This window comes from Meriones unguiculatus, chromosome 4 (genome assembly GCF_030254825.1).
Source record: "Meriones unguiculatus strain TT.TT164.6M chromosome 4, Bangor_MerUng_6.1, whole genome shotgun sequence".
NCBI classification, from domain to species: domain Eukaryota; kingdom Metazoa; phylum Chordata; class Mammalia; order Rodentia; family Muridae; genus Meriones; species Meriones unguiculatus.
The window spans coordinates 104,161,640-104,185,869 of record NC_083352.1 but is presented as its reverse complement, the minus strand read 5'-3'; the positions used below and the strand labels follow the sequence as shown (position 1 = coordinate 104,185,869).

Sequence of the window (24,230 nt, the reverse complement as noted above, 5' to 3'; positions counted from 1 at the left end):
CCTATCCTTTCCCCATCAGACTAACTCCCCTTCTTTCTTATGATTCCCTGTACTCTGCCAAAGGTTTGGTCATGAGTCTTTGCTTTGAAAACACTGCTAGTTAGAGTCTTTCAGATGCGCTCAGTAGACTCCTGTCATACGTTCAATGCACATCCCATCTGTCTTTCTAAACGAGGATTGATCATCTTACCCCATGTCCGCTCAATTGATAATCTTTTTTAGGTGTATAGATTTCATTATGTTTATCATATCTTAGAGGTCTATATAAGTGAGTATATCCTATGTTTGTCTTTCTCCTTCTGGGATATTTCACTCAGAATGATCTTTTCTAGATCCCACCATTTGCCTGCAAATTTCATGATTTCCTCCTTTTTGATTGCTGAGTAGTATTCCATTGTGTAAAAATACCACAATTTCTGTACCCATTCCTCCGTTGATGGACATCTGGGTTGTTTCCAGGTTCTGGCTATTACAAATAAAGCTGCTATAAACATGGTTGAGCAAGTATCCCTTTTGTGTACTTGAACGAACTTTGGGTATATACCTAGCAGTGATATAGCTGGGTCTTGAGGAAGCACTATTCCTAATTGTCTTAGAAAGCACCAGATAGCTTTCCAGAGTGGTTGTACCAGTTTACGTTCCCACCAGCAGTGGAGGAGGGTTCCCCTTTCTCCACAACCTCTCCAGCATGTGTTGTCGCTTGAGTTTTTCATCTTGGCCATTCTGATGGGTGTAAGGTGATATCTCACATACTTAAATAAATTGTATTCACCAGTGTCAAATGTGGAGAAGTCAATGTAAGGATACATACACAAAGAGTACTTAGAGGAGTTACATTCCTATTCAGTAAAAACTTTAGAAATGTAGAACAGGATGTAAGAAGAACAGAAATTAATGAGAAAGGAAAGAAAATGCAATATCTATTCCTTCAAGAAGAAGCCATAGGATGTACCTAAGCTGACTTTTGGTTATCTCATTTATATTCTAAGTAAAGAGATACTGGGAAAATAAATGAATTGATGGAGTAAATATCTGGAGACATGAATGACAAACCCAGACACCAGGAGAGACATGCCTGTTTCATGCACAGAAAGGGTTAAAAATAGAAAAAGATGAAAAGATACTTAGAGATAAATGTGTGAAAAGCTGAAATTTACAGCCACTCTTGGCTGAAAAGTCACATTTTTATGAATTATTATGTAATAGTATAAGAAAAAACTACAATCCTGATGACAGTTATAAAGACTAACATAGCTACCACTGGGAATGCTGAACAGCTAGGGAGATGCTTCTATCAGGGAAGTTCTTCCTGGGGAAGCACAAAGACCTGGTGGCTCAAACATGGAGAATGCTTTGAGGAAGGTGGGGAGGAAAAGAAGAAAGAAAGAGAATAACAAAGCTATCATTATTTAAAAACAACATGATTGGCTGAATGAATACCCTCAGAAGTCTAGACAATGACCAGAATTAAATTACTTGGCAAGAATGCAGAATAAAAGGAAAGTATTAAAAAAACTATTTTAATATACCAGTAGAAAAGTATCTGAAAAGAAGATTATGTTCATCATCATAAATGGCAAAAGTGAGTATTTGGAAATAAATTCATTAAAAGATTTATAAGACATATTGAAAAACATGTTGTTTAAAGAAGTCAAGTACCCAAATAAAGAAGTGCATCTCTATGAACTAAATTTTTATATCACACTGATCTATAGCTGCAACTTCAGGAAGTTTTCTGGAATGATTGATAAAACCTTTAAAAATGTATATGAATATTCCAGAGGCTGCGTTTCTGAAAACTCCCAAAATGTCAGAAAATAAATTATGTTACCCATGAACATAAAATGCCAAGAAGACTGTGGTACTGGCACACAGCATGTAAGAAAGTCAAAGAAATACATTACAGCAGCAGGAGACAAGTCCACTCCTACAGAGCCAGGTGGCTTTAACAGAGGAACCACAGAGGAGTAATATTCAATGGTAGAGCATATGACTATGGAAACAAAGAAACTCTGAGAAAATAAAGCCATTTCCACAATCATAGAATCACTATAAAATCACACAATCACCTACAATTTCTGTCAACTCCTCAAATTAATTTGTTTTGTTCACCATATTAACATACACAGCTAAAGCCAAAGCAGAGAACCTTTGTGATGAAGAATAGACCAAGATTTCTTAGGTCATGCAAAGCAACAACCATACAGAGAAAAAAACAAAACAAAAATCAACTAATCAACTAGACTTCATATATAAGGGCATTTCTTTGCTCCCCACCAAAATAAAAAAATACAGATTAAGAATATGTTCACAAAAAAAATCTATCTATCAAAGGATTGGAATTCTAGGATACACAATAACTCCAAAATTAAAAAGACAGGTCAGCAAAAGATGAAGAAAGAAGTGTTCACCCAGCCTGTGTGAGTACTCTGCTTTACAGAGGAGAGCACACGGACAACAGAGAACTCATGCATGAAATGTACTCACCACTGCTCATTAAAATATGCAAATTAAAACCATGGTGAGATATATGTCCACTTAAATGACTAAAATATGCCTTAACTTAATATGGCCTTTTTACCTGTATATTGGATTTTATACTTTTGTCCAGCAGTGCTATGTAACTCCTGTTACAGGAATGGAAGAATGAGGTGTTTGAATTTAATAAAACAAATGGGATAGAAATGTAAGAACCTTGAAAACATTGATGTGAGACTGGTCAGACCAAATACTGTGGCTTCTAGATGAAGAAAACTGGGGTGGGGTGGGGAATGTGCTGAACTTACAGATGCATGTACAGATGTTTTGTTTTAGTAGTGTCCTATCTCAGAGAGGCTGCGGTTCTATTCTCTATGGCAGGACCAAAAGCAGAATTACAAAACATGAGCTTCAGGTTTAGTACCTTCAACGTTGTACATCTGAACTTTTTCTTCAGGGACAGTGACTGCTTCCCATTGATGATCCTGAAATTTAGAGAAAAAAAAGAGGTGAATTGTAAGGTTATTCCTTACTTAAAACTTCTTTCAATATCAAGTTTTAGTTAAGCTGCAAGTGGCTTTATAGTGGCCTTTCTTCTAGCTCTTGTTCCTTCCATCACTAAACATGCAACTTTCTGTTCCTTTAATATTCCATTTATTCATTCTAAAATTAACAAGCCCTACGTACCAGGCATAAATAAGAAAAAAATACATCCCTGATCTTTTATGAGATAGGAAAACAAAATGATTCTAAGTAACCTAAGGAAAACATTTTACACTGTGACACATAATGTGGTGGTGAGGCTATTTTATACTTCCTGACCAGAGAACCCATTTATAAACATATAGCATTTTTACCAAAACCTAAATGGGAAAGAGCTGTCCTAGTTGCATTTCTTTTTTAATTAATTAATTTTATTAATTACAATTTATTCATTTTTGTATCCCAGCTGTAGCCCTCTCCCTCATCCCTCCCAATCCCATCCTCTTCTCTTGTCATGCCCCTCCCCAAGTCCGCTGATAGGGGAGGTCCTCCTCCCCTTCCATCTGACCCTAGCCTATCAGGTCTCATCAGAACTGGATGCACTGTCTTCCCTAGTTGCATTTCTGTTGCTATGACAAAATATCCCAACAATAAACAACTTAGGGGAGGAAGGGTTCATTTGACCTAAAATTCTAGGTTACAGTTCAGGACTATGGGGCAGTCAAGGCAAGAACCTGAAGCATGAAATCCATGGTCAAGATTAGGCATAGAATCAACACATGGATCCTTGCTTGCTCTGTACTCACTTACCACAACCTGCAACCCATACCCACCACTGCAGAATGGTGCCACACATCAATTAATAAGGCACTGGCCCACATCCCCAGACATCCACAGGCCAACATAATTTAGACAATTCCTCAGCAAAACTCTTTTCAGGTGATTCTAACTTGTGTTAAGTTGCCAGTTAAACTATCCCAAAAACTAGGTTTCAAAGATCTGCAAGAAGGATCCCAATGGCCAAAACCCTGTTTTTGATTTGAAATGTGGCGGCTCGAACATCAAGAATGCTTTGATATCTCAGAGGAATATCCAGGTGCCAAGGCCATAAAAAGTCTTATATGCTACAGTAAAGAGACAAAGAGAGGGTTTAAGCTGCCACTATGCAAAGAGTAGTTTCTAGGGAGAGCGCAGAGTATAGGAAGAACAAATTACTATACAGATAGGAAGGACAAAGAATTCAAAATATAATTCTGGGACGATCTTTGAGCATCCTCATCAGTTAAATTTAAAACACAATTAAATATGGATTTATATATTACCTATTATGTATACTACAGTATGATTGCTTATTTTCTGGTCTAGATATGGTACACCAAACTGTACCAAGAAAGAGATTACAGCATTCTAATAGTTTCTGAAAATAAGCATTCTACAAAGGTACTCTATAATAAAAAGTATGTGAAAACTCTAAGATGTATTGACTAACATTCACTAATAAAAATTCTATGTGGGAAAGAAGTAGGATTGTAAACAAAACAAAACAAAACAAAACAAAAAACCTAGATTAAAAAGAGTCTCCTTATAATACCAGCAGCCACAACCAGATTAATAAGTGCTGATCAACTTTGTCAGAATTTGGTAGTGACTACACAATTTGAGCAGATATGTGCCACTGTAACCAAATATGAACTGATAGCTAGAATACAATAAATTCAATCTCTTTCCTCAGGTAACAAATAGGACAACAGAAATATTCTACCTTGTAAGGTCTACACATGGCTATGATACAATATAAAACTAAAATTCACTTCTACATGCTATTGTAAGTAGCGATTCCTTCACTTCTTCCCAGATTTCAAGCCTGAGTAACATGATTTGCTGTCACCTACCAGTCTTAGTTCTCATGGAGTGCTTGAGTCACCAAGGGCCTCTTGCCTGCTTAGCACTGTACCACTGAGCAGCCTCCATGCTGTCTTTTCTAATGTTGATTCATTTTGTTCATATGACCAAAAATTAAATTTTACTACTATTTATTTCTGAAAGATTTATGCAAAATTTAGTATTAAAATTTAGCACTCATTTTGTTATAAAAAATCAAGTAAGTTTCATTTTAATTATCTTGGTAGCTTATACAATCTTAGAATTAAAAGGTAAAAGTTGATATAAAAAATGGCTAAGAAAAGTACAAACATGCATTCTGAAAGTATATTAAAGAACATTCTTCACATTTGTAACAAATAGATAAGAGCTTACCTCATCATCTCCAGCAATATAGAATGACAGAGTCTGGCTCCCAAGATTAAAATCGATCCAGAATTCCTCAAGTTTTTCATCTGACGGTATCTGCAGCTAATATAATATTTAAAACTAATATATCTAATATAATATTTAAAATATAATTCATGCTTATGCTTATAAAACACAGAAAAATATCAGGTTATAGTCATGACTGAAATATTATTTGAGTTTTTTTTATTCTAGAATCCAACACTTATATGAAGTAGAACATTCCCTGAATACTTTCTAGAGATAAAGTATAGTAGATGAAGACAGCAGCAATGTTAACATTTAGATAATTTAGAACAAGGAAATGCTTTACATAGAAATTAAATCTAGAAATAAAAAACCATTTTAAGTATTAATAGAGACTAATAGTTTAAATATACTTATGAATATTAGTAATGCTTTTAACAGGAGAAGAGAATGGAAAAAAAAACTACAGCCTTGTGGTTTTCTATTCTTGCTAAGAAGGGCTGGTTCATATTTTTCCTGGTGTCACTGTAATTTACAGGACTAGCTGTACCATCAGCTAAGTCTAGTGCTTTTACTGTTTTAAATCATTCTCTATTCTACAGTCCATTTAATTTTTACATAAAATTATCTAATAACTCAAATTTGTATAAATTTAAAACTTACCTCATATTTATCAAGAAATGCTGATAAGCAAGGAAATGTAAAGACCCTAAAACATAAAACAATTTAAGAAAAAAATATATCAGCCTTCCCAGAATTAACTTGGTCAATCATAAAAAACAATGTCTAGAATGAATGGGAAATTAGAAATTTGTTATAACATTTTAAAAATAAAATAATCTCTTAAATTTCATTTTTGAGATAGGAGGTCTTACTGTTGCCCACACTGTCCTCAAATATGATACTCCTGCTGTAACCTCACAAGTAGCTGAGATAAAGGTGAAAACCACCAAGACTGTCCAGGTTAAGCCATTACCATTTTAAACAAAAATTTACTGGAAATTTGTTTAGGTAAAGAAATTACTCTTTCACTAAATGAATTATACCAATTAAAATATCATTCCATGAACAAGTGGAACAAGTGTTCCTAATTAGAATTACATATTAACACAATGCAAATTCCCACAGGACTTGGGTGTGTAAAAAGTACATAGGCGTAATCTTTGATAGTAAAAATTAAATTTTTAGAGCGTTTTCATGGCAACATACTATTTTAAGAACTTTAGTATCTTCTGTCTATCTGTATAGCAAACATAAGTAATACGTATTATTAGTTGATGCCTGCCTGAAGGGTAGCGCTTAAGCAGGAGTGGAGGGGGAGGTGTGGGTGCTTGGTGCTATTCTTGGGCGCAATGCGCATGTGCTGATGCCCTGAATATCTCAGTGCTCAAATATACAACAAGGACATTTGCTCAAACATGTTCATAGCAGCTTTATTCATAATAGCCAGAATCTGGAAACAACTCAGATGTCCCTCAACTGAGGAATGGGTATAGAAATTGTGGTACATTTACACAATGTAATACTACTCAGCAATAAAAAACAAGGAAATCGTGAAATTTGTAGGAAAATGGTGGGAATTAGAAAAGATCATCCCGAGTGAGTTTTCCCAGAAGTAGTAAGACATACATCATATAAACTCACTTATATGGATATCCACTTATAAGTACATATAATATAGGAGAATCATACTAAAATCTGTACACCTAAAGAAGCTAAGCAAGGAGGACGACCCTGGGTAAGATGATCAATCCTCTTGCAGAAAGGCAAAGGGGATGGACATCAGAAGAAGGAGAAAACAGGCAACAGGACAGGAGTCTATCACAGAGGGCCGCTGAAAGACTTTACCCAGCAAGGTATTGAAGGAGATGCCTTTGTGCAGAGTGCAGGAAATATTATGAAAGAAGAAGGAGATAAAAAGACCTGGAGGGGATACAAGCTCCACAAGGAGAGCAAGGGATCAAAAAATTTTCTGAGACTGATACTCCAAGCAAGGACCATGCATGGACACAGATGTAGCCCATGACAGCTCAGTGTCCAAGTGGGTTTCCTAGAAATGGAAACAGGAACTGTCTCTGATAAGAACTCAGTGGCTGGCTCTTTGATTAACTCCCCATGATGGGGAAGCAGCCTTACCAGGCCACAGAGGAAAACAATGCAGCCAATCCTCATGAGACCTGATAAACTAAGGTCAGATGGAGGGGGAGGAGGACCTTGCCTATCAGTGGACTTGGGGAGGGGCATGAGAGGAGATGAGGGAGGGAGAGTGGGATTTAGAGGGCATGAGGGAGGGGGCTACAGTGGGGATACAAAGTGAATAAACTAAATTATAAAAATAAAAAAATATTGTGATAAAAAATAAAACATGGTAATAAATTGGAAAAATAAAAGTGAGTATTATTAGTATTCCTATCATGCATCTAAAGAAACAAAGATAGTTAAGGTTAAATAACTTAGAGAATAGAACAGATGGGAACCTAGGATTCAAATGCAGGCAACATGACTCACTGCAGTTAGGCCTAACTCTATCTTTCACTCAGTAAATAAAGGAAACACAATTAATTCAGAACACTTGTCGGGGCCAGGTATACTGTTGCTCTGGGATGGAGAGATGGCTCAACTATTAAGAGAACTTGCTGTTCTTTCAGTGCACCTGAGTTCAATTCCCACACCCAAGCATATGGCTTCTCACAACCTTCTGTAAACTCCACTGCCAGGTTATCCAACACTCTTTTCTGTCTGTTTCAGAACTACATACACATGAAGCACAGACATACATGCAGGTAAAAATACCCACACACGTAAATTCTACTTCTGTTTCTTATACTGTTGGAGAATTTATTTACTATACACTTTCACTCCAGTGTGTAGATGTATGGCCAGCCTTTTTTTATCATTCCTTAAACACCAAATAATATACACACAATTCTGAAACAGAATAAAACAAATTAGGACACGAAATTATTAATATAAGCTAAATAAGACACATTTTCCTCCTAAGCACAAAGTCAAATAAAGCTATCAGAGGAGTCTCTCAGGTTTACAATGCACTAGTTTACTGTATGTTATATAAATACTATCTTGAACACATCTACATACTTCACAGTTCAGCAACAACTATAAACACTCATCACTGGGCTCAGCTCTTCCTTACCCACAAATGGCTTCCTCTGCATCAGGCTTACCTCCTCTTATCACCAAGCATGCCATTTACCAGATTGAGAAATATCCTGCAATCCTAGTTTAAAAAATGAAAGAGTTTTAAAAATCAAAATTATACAAAAATCTTTACTAAATTTGTTATTTTTATACAACTTACCGTTTCAAATTCACAGTCTTTAATTTCTTTAAATGCATTAGCAATAAAATCCATTGAAAACCACTGGCATGCAAGTTCTTGTCTCCGTTTTTCTGTGGTCATTCTACATAAAGCTTCCACAATGCCTACCTGTAATTCATAATCTTAAAAAGAATTATTAGTGTAAAGGACAAAACTCTAAAAATTAAGCTTATAAAACTCCATTTTGTAAGGCACAAGAACAAGAAAAATAAGAAAATGTTTATTATTTAACTTATTAATTTCTTAAAAGTCAAAGAAACCCATGAGTCAAGACTTTATCACTTCATTATAGTTGTAAATTAAAAAACAATTTATAAAGATATAAAATTTTGTTATGTTTACAGTTATCCCAGAGTATGTATGAAAGATATAATTTATTCTATATGTCACTAAATAAAAATTTACTCATAGGAATCTAAAAAAATTAAGTTCTTTGTAGTAATATACTGTTTAAAAATTATCTATCAACTGCAAAAATATTGGACATTATAATTTTAATAAGTCACATTTAAAAATATTTTAGCATAAGTATTCCCAATATATTGGAACATTGTTACCATTCATAACTATCACACTTGTATTTGTCTAATTTTTTGACAAATTGTTTGTTCCGAGATATCTTTATTTTTATTAATTCTTCTTTTAGTTTATATAAACAGATTATAATACTTTTGGTGTATTCTAGTAACATTTGAAGGGTAATAAGATTGTCAAAATATAAAACATTCATAAATTTGAAGTGACTTCAAATCTTGGAAAGACATACTTACCTCCTACATCTAAAATCCTTTCTCCCATATTACTCCTGTGAATTAAAATAAAAAATTACACACTAAACTAAGATCAACTAGATAGAAAGCCCATCATGTTTTGAGAAAAATACAACTGGATAGTACAACTGACTTTTGGAGGAAATATAAACACTATACTATATCAAAATTTATAAGCTTGTCAGACTCCATTATTTAATTCAAACTTGTGGTTGCCAAATTTCTTACAATTCTTATACTGAACAATTTATCAGAACAAGTTATTAAAAATTATTACATGAGAGTTAATATTTCTTGATTAGAAAGTATTTTGTTGGCATCTTGAGGTATTCTGTCAAGCATCAAATTCACTTTTTTTAAAGCCTGAAAGAGAAAAAAAAGCAACTTTGATTCCCAAGAATCACTTACAGACATATGCGCATGAACATAAAAGCCTAGGTTTTCTCTTAATCATGCTAGTAGGGAATGGAAACCAGGTGAAGGAAAGAACACCTGGCCTAAGATGCACTGTCGGTGCAGCGTGACTCCCTTGCTGAAGCTTTCACACAACTATTCTAAGACCTAAGGGAGTAAGTAATTTTTTGTTTTAATTGTTATGCATATGAATGTACAGAAACAAAACTACATGCTATTTTGATATTTACATACTAGAGAACTCCTAGTACCTAGGTGTATAGATTCTCACATTGGTGATATACATATATAAATCCATTCAAGTGTGGATTTTTATACTTATTTATGAAATACATTGTTAGGCAATGAATGATTCAGACAATAGAAATATACAACATGAAATTAATTTAAGAAACTTAGTCTAAGGTAAGTTTTTTATTTATCATTTACTTTTTGATTTTTAGGTTTTAAAAGACAGTTACCTCCTGTTGAATGCAAATATTCACTCTTGTATCAATAACCAGGGCACAGATGTGAGGTATGAAACTTTCCAATACTTGTTTTTTACCTGAATAAAATAATAAAAATAATAAATTTTTGACAGATTTGACAAATTTGACAATTTGACAGTCACTTGCTATCTGAAGTGTTTATGAAAACTAGGCTTATTAACTTTTATCATACTTCAAACATTATTTTTAAAAGAAATCAACATATCTGACTCTCATGAATCTCTAAGTGACTTGAAGGTTTTCATTTTTACTTAAATCCTCACCTTTTAGCTGCTTGCTGATGATACCTGCTAGGAAACCAGTCCCCCTACCCCCACCCCAAAGGAGTGTTACTTTTTATTATCAACCATACTCCAGAACAGGCTCCAAGCCCAGAGCAGGTGGTAAAATCAAAAGTGGACCCCATGTTCTGTTTTGTCTTGTTGGGAGGCCTTTTAGTTTTGTACTATTATTTTGATTTTGATTTTATTCTTAAGGGAGGAAGGGAAGAAGGAAGGGAGGGACAGAGAGAAAGAGAGAAAAGATGCATGAAGTTGAGTGGATAGGGAGATGGGATAGATCTGGGAGGAGCTGACTGAGGGGAAAGCATGATCAAGATATGTATGAAAAATATTAAACCCTCAAATTTCAAAAACTGGTTATCAATATATATTTTTTCTTCTTTTTTATTTTAATTTTTATTAATTACACTTTATTCACTTTGTAGCCCCCCATAAGCCTCTCCCTCCTCCCCTTCTAATCCCACCTTCCATCCCCCTTCTGCACGCATGCCCCTCCCCAAGTCCACTGATAGGGGAGGTCTTCCTCTCCTTCCTTCTGATCTTAGTCTATCAGATCTCATCAGGAGTGGCTGCATTGTCATCTTCTGTGGCCTGGTAAGGCTGCTCCCCCCTTTAGGGGGAGGTGATCAAAGAGCAGGCCAATCAGTTCATGTCGAGGCAGTCCCTGTTCCCATTACTATGGAACCCACTTGGACACTGAACTGCCATCAGATGGGCTACATCTGTGCAGGGGTCTAGGTTATCTCCATGCATGGTACTTGGTTGGAGTATGAGTCTCTGGAAAGACCCATGTTCAAATTTTTGGTTCTGTTGCTCTCCTTCTGGAGCTCCTGTCCTCTCCAGATCTTACCACTTCTTTCATAAGATTCCAACAGCTGGCCATAAGTCTCAGCACCTGCTTTGATAGTCTGAGGGCAGAGCCTTTCAGAGGCCCTCTGTGGTAGGTTCCTAACTGCATGGTACTCGCATAGAAACAAAATGGTGGCTCGATGGAACTGAACAGAAGACCCAGAAATAAACCCACACACTTATGGACACCTGATCTTTGACAAAGATGCCAAAACCATACAATGGAAAAAAAGATAGCATCTTCAACAAATGGTGCTGGTCTAACTGGATGTCTCCATGTAGAAAAATGCAAATAGATCCATACTTATCACCCTGCACAAAACTAAAGTCCAAGTGGATCAAAGACTTCAACATAAACCAGAGACATTAAATCGGTTAGAAGAAAAAGTGGGGAAGACCCTAGAACTCATTGGTAAAGGAGACAACTTCCTGAACAGAACACGAACAACACAGGCTCTAAGAGCAACAATCAATAAATGGGACCTCATGAAACTGAAAAGCTTCTGTAAAACAAAGGACTCCATCATCCGTCATCAAAACAAAATGAATGCCTACAGATTGGGAAAGAATCTTCACCAACCCTCTATCTGACAGAGGGCTAATATCCAGAACTAATATCCAGGGCTAATATAAAGAACTAAAGAAGCTGAAAAGCAACAAACCAAGTAATCCAATTAAAAAATGGGGAACAGAGCTAAACAGACAATTCTTGCAGAGGAATACTGAATGGCAGAGAAACACTTAAAGAAATGCTCAATGGCATTAGCCATTAGGGAAATGCAAATCAAAACGATCCTGAGATTTCAACTTACACCCATGAGAATGGCCAAGATCAAAAACTCAAGTGACAACACGTGCTGGAAAGGTTGTAGAGAAAGGGGAATCCTCCTCCATCCTGGTGAGAATGTAAACTTGTACAACCACTCTGGAAAACAATCTGGCGCTTTCTCAGACAACTAAGAATAATGCTTCCTCAAGATACAGCTATACCACTCCTAGGCATATATCCAAAAGAGGCTCAAGTACACAAAAAGGACATTTGCTCAACCATGTTTGTAGCAGCTTTGCTGGAAACAACCCAGATGCCCCTCAACTGTCAAAAATTTAGCAACGGCTACAAAAGCAAAGTACAGCTTTTCAAAGTGACCATACTCAACTAAAACAACTTTGATGAAAAAGCTATGATTTACTTCATAGTAGGAGGGCTCAGTTTACAACGCTAGCACTCTTAAGACTGCTCTTTCCTGAGAATTTAAGTTGTCGTGTTAATTTTAGAAACACAATCAATGAAAAGGTAGTATTAACTATTATTTAAAACACTAATTTGCTTAACACATTAATAGTAAATATCTAAGTGTGTATGTGATTCACCAGCCTGTTACCAATCTTGAGGAAGTCTCCAGGGACACAAAATAAAGTAACCTGGCCCTGGTCACTTAGCACAATGTACTTGTGTCTATAAGTGAAAGGTGACAAACTGTAACATTTCTGCATTCTGCTACACTGAAAATTCCATTCCATTAGCTCAGAAGCTAACAAACTACAGCACACAAATCTAACTCTGCTGATTTTGTAAGGCGGCAGATACTCTAGAAAAAAAGTATCTGCATCTATTCCAGTTACTAAAGAAATAGTACCAAAGGCAAAGTTCATTCATTATAATCTCAGCCTATCAGCGATGCATATTTTTATCACAAATAGCACCTGAGAATCCTACTTGCCAAACACACAGCAGACAAGTGGCCCAGCACTGGCAAACTTTACCATCTTTCATACTCAAAGCCAGACTAAAAATTATTTTCAACAAGAGTCATCATCAACCTTGTTACCAACTTTTGTTAGAGTTGAGAATGCTGGTTAGTGAAACTACCAATTATAAGACAGTCTCATGAATATATACTGCGACGAAATTGTCTCTTGTGCCCAAGGACTATTCATGGAGATAACCTAGAACCCCTGTACAGATGTAGCCCATGACAGTTTAGTGTCCAAGTGGGTTCCATAGTAATGGGAAGAAGGACTGTCTCTGACAGGAACTGATTGGCCTGCTCTTTGATCACCTCCTCCTGAAGGGGGAGCAGCCTTACCAGGCCACAGAGGAAGACAATGCAGTCACTCCTGATAAGACCTGATAGACTAGGATCAGAAGGAAGGAGAGGAAGACCTCCCCTATCAGGGGACTTGGGAGGGAGAAGGGGAGGGAGGATAGTATTGGGAGGGGAGGAGGGAAGGGGGATACAAAGTGAATAAACTGTAATTAATAAAAAAAAGAGCACTGACTGCTCTTCCAGGGGTCCCAAGTTCAATTCCCAGTACCCACAGGGAAGCTCACACCTGTCTGTAGTTCCAGTTCCAGGGGATCAGACACCTTCACAAAGACATACATGTGGCTAAAACACCAATGCACATGAAATAAAAATAAATAAATATTTTAAGAATACCAGATAGCTACTCAAAAAATGAGGTAGGGTTATAGATACAGATATAGAAACATCTAAGATACAGGGTTTGGTGAGCATATATAGAAAAGGAGATGATGGAAAAGAAAGATGGGGTGACATTTGTGTAAAATAAAGACACTTCAGGGGAACATATGTTGAAAGAAAAGAAAGGATGAACAGGACATTTCTGGAAGGATGTATAAAATGATGCTAATATGAGCACAAATTGGGAGTAGGAGGTGGGCAGTTAAGAATAGACTGTATTTTCTTTAAGCCTAAAATCCTTCTATGCAGTTGATATTTTTAGACAACGTGCTTGCATTACAATTAAAAAATTGGTTATTAAAAAAAAAAAGACCAGTTCAGATATTTTCTGTTTGTCTGGAGTGCTTTCAAACAGCAAACATTGCTTAAAAGCAGGCGTCACATATTAAATGTATTTGCTTTAGAGGAGACATTCTTTAGATCTTTTAAATTGTAGTTATAGGGATAATAATAAAAATTCTGTTCTGTTTTTATTTTCTACTTGTAATTACACGACCCTGGACATGTAATGAAAAGTCAAACACATATTCTGTTGGATACATATACCACTTGGATAATTATTAGTCTGTCTTTGTTCTGTGAAACTTGTATAAAAAAAGCACCTGGTTGAGAGCAAGTCAGAGCCACAAGTGGCCTGATTGCTACATAGCCAGAGCTGCTAAATTCCACTGACTGTAACCTGACTCCTTCCCTCCCCTAGCTGACTCCTTATCTCTTCTCCAGGCCACTCTGTCAACAAAGACCCTATAACTCTCCAGGACTGGGAAGCCCTAACCCTCTCCCTCGGGAAGGCCCCTATCACATGAACAGCACCATCTATCCAGCACCACACCCTGGAGTGCAGACCCATAAATGACTTATTCCTGGTAATTATAAAAGGGCTAACTTTCTTTTTTCAAGATGAATTAACACTGTATAGGCACATGTATTTACATCATATCAGAGAAAGCAGGCCCAAGAAAATCAGGCAGCCAGACTAAGGAAAGAGATAAAACTACCTCACCTGCTTTCCCTAAAGCAATGGCCCCACAACTGAACTGTCATATGACGCCTGGTGTATGGGTCAAGTACCAACAAGGCAAAGAACTCTCAGTTATCCTTGGGGCTTTAGCTCAGTACCCCACCGCTGGGGTGGCCTGTATGACAGCTGTCTGACAATCTACTCACTCATCTAATCTGGACCTGAGACCCACTGCTTCCCCTCTGTCTTGGTCTTGGTCTTGTCTCTGCAGTTGGCTGTATCTCTGCTCTCAATCCTGACTCTCCCAAGGCTGGAACTTTCCTGATAAGAGTTTAGGTTCTCTTGTCAACACAGATCCCTATTACATTTCTATTAGCTAAGTTCTAAAACTTCTTGAGTTATGCTGCATTCATTCTGTAAAAACACACATGCACAGATAAATATATATCTATTGTGTTTCAGGTAATATGAGGTAGCAGCAAGAGGATCAAGAATTTAAGGTCTCTCAGTTATGAGCGATACTGTCTCAAATAAGAAAAAACAAAGTATATTTCCATTCCTACACAAATATGCAGAGGATATTATGTTTTTTTCCATGCTCTAATTTGAGGTCCAACAATATTTTTGGAGATTGATTTTAATAAAAAGGAAACTGCTACATTCAATGACCATTTTGTTGTATGGTCCGCATTACCTTCACTCGGAAGTAATTACTCAACGACAATATAAAGAACAGACATTCTAACAGCAAAAATTTTAGAAAATATCAAAATTCAATTAAACCTCTAAGTGCTGGACATTTTCAAGTAAAATGTTCTTTAACTAATAGCTTTTCCTGAAGATAAGGCCAAATACTAGCCTTACCTGTAAATCATACATAAAATTTCATTATGAACATGTTAATTTTTAGAATAAAGAAACTTTGACCCTCAGTAAAATACAAGAATATTATTTTTGCTGTATTAAAAATCCATAATATAAAAATGCATTCTTAATTGTATCCATAAATCATTTTTGAAATTTGTTTTCTTAACATATGTACCTCGTGTGTGTGTGTGTGTGTGTGTGTGTGTGTGTGTGTGTTTTCTCTTGGCCTACAAGGTCTAAAACTTTACTACCATCTGGTCGTTTACAGAGGAACTTTGATTCTTTCATGAGATCACGAGTTCCTAGGACAATATTATGGGTATTACAAAATTATACTAAAAGTTCCCAGAAACTTGTTTTCAAAGAAGTAAGAAATTTTACCTTCATCATTGATGTCATATACGACCTAAAAAAGTAAATATATCATTTATAATTTATTATTATAAATCACCACAAAAGCTATTAAAGTAACAAATTTCAACTTATAGAATAACTTTTATTTATTAATAAACTATTTAATACTAGCCAGCTTAAGTTCTTTATACAGTGTAGACAGATTAACCCATCCAAGTCACTAGCTAGTCTATTAATGATTGTTAGAACCAAAGCAAATGGTTATCTAATAAAAACATGTTCTATAACAGTCAATGTCATTTTACCATCAAAAGATCAAATAAGTCTTCTATCATATTCATAACAGCTTCATCTTTTGATTGTCCTTGACTCAGAATAATCTCCTTGGAATTTTCAAACCAGGAAGCCATGTAAAAAATGAATACATAAATTCATTATCTTGAATTCCATTTTAACAATTTTTATGTACATATATTTGTTTTGTCAATAAACCTATGAATAAAATGACATTAAAAATAAAAAACTCTGGTACTGAACCAAAGCAATTTATATTTTATGATGTCTTATATTTTTTAACTTATTCTATTCCTCACTGTTTAAAATAGGAATGAAGATAATATTAATTTTACTTCAAAAACCTTCACACTTCCCTTTTAAAGTATCTACTAGAGATATACTTGTTATAATCTTCTAAAATTATCATGACAATTTATATTATTTGGATATTTCTGGAATTAGTTTACCTTAATTTGATTCATGTATGAGTACATAGTGTGTCCTGATACATCAATTTGCTGGTTATATGTGAGTGAGTAAAAATATAAAAATCAGTGTCATATATTTTAGTGTGGGCATCAGACAGTAAACAACCTTAATGACCTAGTCAACAGAAAATGATTCAAGTAAAAGCCCACTGGCATCTTGTGATCCTAAATTCACATAGTTGTCAAGGAACTTAAGCAGTTCCTTTATCTTTATAGTATATTAAAGATAATATACATAAAAGCATTTACTATATTCCCACATCATAAAAGCATTTACTTTACTCTCACAAGTTCTACATAAAGTTCCTAAGTTTACATTTAGCAACTGAACTGTTGCCTTTCTTAATAGAAACTGTAGCTTCATCAGATTTCCCTCCTATGAATATATACTTATCTTCTGAACTAATCCTTGTTTCATCATGGTTAGAAGTCCAGCTTGTCCCAGTATAAAAATATTCTTGCTACATCTTCCAACAGATATCAAGATGTTTGAAACAGTTTGGATATCCTTTCTATTAAGTTCCTAAAATGAAATGTATATATTCACACGCTGCAGGTTACAGGTAGAATGGAATAGACACTGTTGCAGGAGCTTCATCAATTATAGCCCTCATAAGTCCTAAAAGGAGCCATTCTTGTCATGTTATAATTGAAAGAATGAGCAGAACTGTTTCATAAAGAAAAGTTGTCCCAAATCACTCAGAAAACGGCAAACTGCAAATAGTCATCTGCATAAAATCGAGGAACTCTATAGAAATATTTTCCTTTCCACTTTAAAGAGTTAAACTCAAGACTGACTTTGTTTTGGAGACACGCCTGGAACTTGTGGCATTCCTCCTGCCTCAGCATCCTATGTGCCGGCTTTACATGAGCTACCATAAGTAGATCACAAATTCTTATTCAACCAATGATTCATCATTAATCTTGGATACCTGGATATTATACCTAATTTATAGTTAGCTTTTCTTTTTTCATTATATTATTATTTATTACAATTTATTCACTTTGTACCCTGGCGGTAGCCCCCTTCCTCATCTCCTCCCTGACTCACTCTCCCTTGTCTTTTCCCCCCATGTCCCTGTCCTAGTTCACTAATAGAGAAGGTCCTCCTCTCCTACTATCTGACTCTAGCCTATCAGGTCTTATCAGGACTGTCTGGATCCTCTATTTCTCCTAATAAGACCACTTCACCAAGGGGAGGTGATCAAAGAGCAGGCAACCAAGTTTATGCCAGTGACTGGTCCTGCTCTCCTTATCAGGGAACCCCCATGAAGACTGAGCTGCCAATGGACTAATCTGAGCAGTGGCTTTAGGTCCTCTCCATGCATGGTCCTTGGTTGATTCATCAGTCTCTGCAGGTCCCCCTGGCCTAGTTAGTTTTTCTTAAGTATAAACTTTAGAAGTGTTTTGTGTTTGCTTTATTTTTGAAATCACTAAGCACTGTACACCACCATAAATATGCTGATTAAGTCTTTAAAAAATAAAGTTGTTTATAGGTAATCTTTCCACTCATGTTAAAAATGGTAGCCTTTGGAACACAGATTTTATAAATTTTTGAAATCACTAAGCACTGTACACCACCATAAATATGCTGATCAGTCTTTAAAAAATAAAGTTGTTTATAGGTAATCTTTCCACTCATGTTAAAAATGGTAGCCTTTGGAACACAGATTTTATAAATTTTACTTTAGAAATAAGAGTCAATGTGTTGAGATGCTTCAAGTAATTAGCAAATGGTGAAATAACATATTTAAATAATTGTAAGCAAGATTGCCCAAGGCCTTCTCTGTTCATATGTTTTGGATGGCATACTTGTTCCTAGAAAGCAAAATCATATGTAATAATTTTAAGAGCCATTAAACAAAAATGAGTATTTACCCTGCATATTAAGTCATCCAACTTGTGGAGGAATTGTTTGCTGCATTTAATTTTCACATCTTCACAAATATCAATTTGTAAAAGTGTTATCAAAGGTTTGAAGTCATTTTTCCTCAAAGCATCATCAATACACTTTTCCAGCTGCTGGAGAGATACAGTTAACAGCACAGATAGTCCATCAAAATTAGTCACTTTTTGCATCTAAGTTACCAAAGAGTGGTTTCTGAATGAAAATAATCAAACCATACAATAAAAAACTTACTTAAAAAAACATCACTATTCAGAGTAACTGAATTAGAAATTTTCTTTAGTAATAATTTCAGATAGAAAATATTTTATTAAAGTTTCTAATTTATACTTACTTTATCAACTCAAATAAAATCACAAACTTGATGTAAAATAAAGCCAACATGATAGTAACCATATTTAATAAGATGAACAAAATCCTAAAATATCTGAGTACAAACTTCATATTTAAAAATAAAACTGCAAAAATAAAACTGCATAAAGATACATTTGCCTTTTAAAAATTATATTTACCAATTCAACTTAAGTATTACCATAGTATGACTTTTATCAAACCTGGTATCCCCATTATTAAGTCAAAATCATTACAGTACGATATAAATAAGCTTTAGATTGCAATTTGATTACTGGACAGACTTAGTGGTAAATTGAATATAAGTAAGTATAAGGATCAGACAAGTTAAAACTTCGATCTGAATATCCAGGTATGATACATTAATCACTGCATGACTATTTCAAGAAGGAAAACATGTATGAATAACCAATATTTTTCCCATCTAATTTCTTAACATAGTTTTAAAATATTTTAATCAAGGAAACCATATTTAAATTTTTATTGAGTATTTCATAAGACTTTAAGTTTGTCACTAAAGATAGAGCAACAGATACATGTAAGTACACAAGTTATTTTAATGATTAAAATGCTTGCTTGTGGTCTAGGGACTACATACTTGGAGGTCTGGTTTCACTGGCATTTTGACTTCATTTAAGAACAGCAGGAGAAGACAGACACCTATAAGAGAAAACAACTTTATATATCTCATCTGTTCTATGTATTTATAGTTTAAAAAATCTTAAAAATGATATTCATTGTTCTTATACCAAATAAAATAGTTTCTTAATCCTTTCTATATATTTGTCATATATTTTAGTTAAATTATATATCTTGTTTTGTTCCTAAGACATACTTTTAAAATAATTTTGAAGAACTGAGGGATCAAGAAGAAAATTAATATAAAAGTGGAAAAGATAAAGAACAAAGCATTCAGGAGAATCTTGAAACTAAAGTGGCTAATAAAAGGAAAAGATATTACCTCCATAACAGAATTTCTAATTAAAACATAACCAACTACAACATTTAGTAGGCTGGCAAAAAATAAAAAGCCTGAAGAAATAGTGGGTATCAATAATTGCACTTTGAAAGACATAGAGATAAGGCAAAAGACAGGCAAAAAATTTATCTGTTTCATTTCTAGTTATACATTTTCAGATACAAATAAGTACAAAAAGAGTGCTTAATGTTTATTGCAATGCTGTTTCTAACAGCAAAACAAAACAAAAGAAAAAAGAAAAAAAAGAACAAAAGAAAAACAAAACCAACTGCCTTTGTTGGCATGGTAGGGAGAAAGTAGATAAACAAACACAATGTGCACAGGATACAACTGGGTACTTAAACATGTAATTTAATCAGTTGGTCTTTATTTCAGAATGAGGCCCACCTAAAAGCAGGGTAAAAACAAATGTGAAGGGGAACACAGATTTCTCTCTAGAGAATGTTTATGAGAAATATAAACTACATTCTGTGAAGGATATCTGTGTATGTGTTTAAAAAAAGAGGGTTTGTATTAGATCTGTGAACACGGATTATTTATACACCAGTGAGAAAAAAGTAGGAATCTGGAATAAAACTGACCAAAAGAAAGAAAATATAGAGTTTTGGGAAGGGGCAAAAGCTTCCTCTGTATAAGCCAGTCTCTTCCCTTTGTTCCTTCAGATACATAATCTTTTATTCTCCAGCTCCCTTCTCTCAGATCATAAACTGTTTTTTCTTTTAATAAAGCATCTCTCATCTTAAATTACTTCATAGGTAGCAGTTAGCTAGCAAGCAACTATTAGAATACTAGGTAAGCTCATTCCTATAAGATAGAGTAAAATTTATTAAAATTGTTGCTTACACATCTTTAGTGTTAATATGTAAGGTCAATAGTTAATTCTGAGGAAAATTCAATATGCCAGAACTATTTAAAAATTTTATTAAAAATACCCACTTAACATACTTTAAACGTAAATATGCATCGTTTCAATCCTAATGATTTTCAAAAAGTGGTTTAACAGTGATTTTAAGAAAGTGAGAATATCACTGATCAGAGTTCAACTCCCAGCGCCCATATGGCAACTCACAACTGTCTGTAACTCTGGTTCCAGGGTATCTGACACCCTTACTCAGATATATGTGCAGTCAAAACACACCAATGTACATAAAATAAAAATACATTTTTAAAAGTGAGAATATATGAAATGTATTAATTTATAAAGTAAGATCTTTATTACTTATCAAAAAATCTCCAGCCCAATATCAAATATCTATAATGAATACATTCAGAGTAGGTATTTTACCAATAGTCATAAAAATACGTTTAGATCCCTTTTTCCATTTTACTGCAGTTAAAGTGTATCTATGAAATTGAAGACTGGAACACTTTATTTCATTTCCAATTTGGAAATGTGATTTAAAACATCTAAACATTTAAAATATATTGTAGAGATCTTGTGTACTCTGTATCCTAAGGGCCAGCATGTGTCAGCGCAGTCCTGTCAGAATGTTTCACAACTAACACAATTGGAAGTAATGCACTTTCCCTGAAGTGCTCTGAGCCATAATACACAGCACAGAATAATTATGACCAAAAGACATATTATGTTAGCTGGACAGTTATATTTTCTATTCTTACTTTGTACAAAGAAGCCAACCAAGGAAAAGGAAATTTTAATTAGTATTTATATTTTAGATTTAAGTTAAATTTTTTTCTATTAATTATTCACTTTGTATCCCAGCTGTAGGCCCCTCCCTCATTCCCTCCCAATCCCACAGTCCCTCCCTCCCTCATCTCCTCCCATGCCCCTCTCCAAGTCCACTAATAGGGGAGGTCCTCCTCCCTCTTCCCTCCGACCCTAGCCTATCAGATCTCATCAGGACTGGCTGCACTGTCTTCCTCTGTGGCCTGGCAGGGCTGCTCCCTCCTGGGGACGGGTGGTCAAATAGCCAGCCACTGAGTTCATGTCAGAGACAGTCCCCGTTCCCCTTACTAGGGAACCCAGTTGGACACTGAGCTGCCATGGGCTACATCTAAGCAGGGGTTCTAGTTTATCTCCATGCATGGTCCTTTTTGGATTATCAGTCTCAGAAAAGACCCCTGTGCTCAGATTTTTTGGTTCTGTTGCTCTCCTTGTGGAGCTCCTGTCCTCTCCAGGTCTTACTATCTTAGATGGATTTATAAAAGGGAAAGTAATCCATTTATACACCCACAACATTGAAAGATTGCAAACTTCAGTGAAACCAAAAACAGCTCTTTTAAGCTGTATGTCAAACTAGCCAACCCTTCACAAACGAAAGTGAAAGCAAAACAAAGAAAACTTTTCATTGATCTTTCTGAAACTCATTATTCAGCCAGGACAGGAAGCACACAACTTTTCACACACAGGGTTGGGTCAAGTTAGCGGACTTTGAGCCAGGCCCAATTACTGGACAGGTGATGCCGAAACAACTCAGAAGCAGAGAGAGGCAAAGTGACTTCGAAGAAGATCCGAGGGCCAGGCCCACAGTCAAGCCTTGAGCACTCTCTTGCACTTATGAGCAGGTTCTGCGAATGCGTGTGCCCTCTCTCGCCAGAGCTGGGTGAGGCCCATGTCCTCCTCAAGCTGAGGAACCCACATGGCCCGGGCCTTAGACTGGAAGCCAGTGGGGATTCCCTCATACTCCAGGTCAGCCACGGCCACAGAGATGGCCGCCAAGGACCCTCGTGCTTACGGGCCCCACGCATGCACGGGCTTAGGGGCCATTGGGTCAGTACCAGGCGGCCCCTCCGCACTTCGAACCACGCCAGGCCGCTCAGGCCTTCCTCGGCCTCACGAACTCCTCCCTGTACGGTTGCGACCAGTGCCGCCCACACCACGCCATGCCACAGCACGTGTCCCTGCCACTCCCTCCCACCGGCCCGCCCCACCTCAGCCCAGGACGGCCCAGTTTCGCGACCGCCTCCGGCTCGGGACTCCGACGTCGAATGCCACCGCGCCTCCTCAGCCTCTCGGGCTCCAACGGAAAGTGAAAGCGGGAAGCGCTCGTCCAATCAGCGCCGTCGCCCACACAAGCCACGCCCCTTACCCTCAAGGAGCGCAGGCGTGTAGGAGGGAGCCCAGCGAGTGCTCCTGGGAAGAACTGCACGCCTTTCTCGGCCCACTTCCGATGACCTCTGACCCCTGCCCCGACCACGATAGGCCAGCCGGAAGTTACGGAAGTACCCTCAGAGGTGTCTGGAGCTGCTTTCCTATTCTGAGACTCCTGACTTCCGCAGTGTTGTGCTGCGAAGCCGCCTGCCAGCAGGGGGCGCTGTGCTGAGCCCGAAGGGGGCGCTGCGCATTTCGCACGTGGTGAGGAAACACCATTAGGAGGCAGAACTTGAGCTCGCTGGGCGGCCCCACCTCCCCTCCGCTAGGCAGTCCTCGTGCCCCTGCCTTCCTTCCGTAGGGGCGGTGCTGTAGCTCCTCCATTTTGTCTTTTGACAAGTTGCTCGGGCATGCATGGTGCAGCCTGCTTTGCATTGCCACGACAGACAACGCTGTTTCATTCAACCCTTTCGGTCATGCTGTGACCTAGTGGAAGCTCTGTGGCTTCGCACGAGGAGAGATGAAAATTGATATAGATGGTGCCAAATCAGAGTTAAAAATGTTTTTTTTTTTAAGTAACATCTTGATTTATTATGTAAAAGCAATTATATGTATCATATATATGATATGTAAATATAATATATATATATATATATATATAATGGGGCTAGGGTGCAGCTCAGTCTGGAGCAGACCCAGGTTTCAGCGTTGTTTCCTTAACTGTTCCTGGGGAATGAAATCTAATGTCTGCTAACCCCACATAGGGCTCCAATGACAGACCACAGGCAGGGTTCCCCCCGTCTTAGATAACAGAGCTTGCCCCGGCTCACTTACAGGATGCAAATGACATCGAAGTGGCTGTATCACTGAATAACTTAAGGCCAGTATGGATGATTAATGAAGACTTCCCTACAGTTGCACCTCCAGAAACACTCCTTGAGGCAGCCTACCTCCCCTTACATGCTCTAGCAGCACCTAAGCCCACGAGGCCATGTGCAGCTAGAGCAGAATTATATATAGCTGGAGAGGGGCATGAAGAGGGAGAGAAGCTCAGGTGAGGGTCTAGTGACCCACCCCACCCAGTTCTATGAAGGAATGTCAGAAGCTGCAGGTCAGTCTTTCTTAAGTCTGGTAGTAACAGCTGCTCC

General features: G+C 36.7%; 1 protein-coding gene across 1 annotated transcript in view; it reads right to left on the bottom strand.

Moving 5' to 3' along the window:
• Positions 1 to 19,706, bottom strand: part of Sycp2 (synaptonemal complex protein 2) — a 58,048-nt gene extending 38,342 nt beyond the window's left edge. Inside the window, exons 1-13 of the mRNA XM_060382744.1 lie at positions 19,650 to 19,706; positions 18,673 to 18,816; positions 17,189 to 17,317; positions 16,336 to 16,440; positions 16,058 to 16,082; positions 10,203 to 10,288; positions 9,605 to 9,690; positions 9,328 to 9,362; positions 8,537 to 8,679; positions 8,403 to 8,455; positions 5,881 to 5,926; positions 5,218 to 5,313; positions 2,903 to 2,963 (exon numbers count right to left, since the gene is read on the bottom strand). Of these exons, the coding sequence (XP_060238727.1) occupies positions 2,903 to 2,963; positions 5,218 to 5,313; positions 5,881 to 5,926; positions 8,403 to 8,455; positions 8,537 to 8,679; positions 9,328 to 9,362; positions 9,605 to 9,690; positions 10,203 to 10,288; positions 16,058 to 16,082; positions 16,336 to 16,440; positions 17,189 to 17,317; positions 18,673 to 18,816; positions 19,650 to 19,673 (1,033 nt within the window). The 5' untranslated portion in view covers positions 19,674 to 19,706. The remainder of the gene's footprint in view (positions 1 to 2,902; positions 2,964 to 5,217; positions 5,314 to 5,880; positions 5,927 to 8,402; positions 8,456 to 8,536; positions 8,680 to 9,327; positions 9,363 to 9,604; positions 9,691 to 10,202; positions 10,289 to 16,057; positions 16,083 to 16,335; positions 16,441 to 17,188; positions 17,318 to 18,672; positions 18,817 to 19,649) is intronic.
• Positions 19,707 to 24,230: the final 4,524 nt, after the last annotated feature.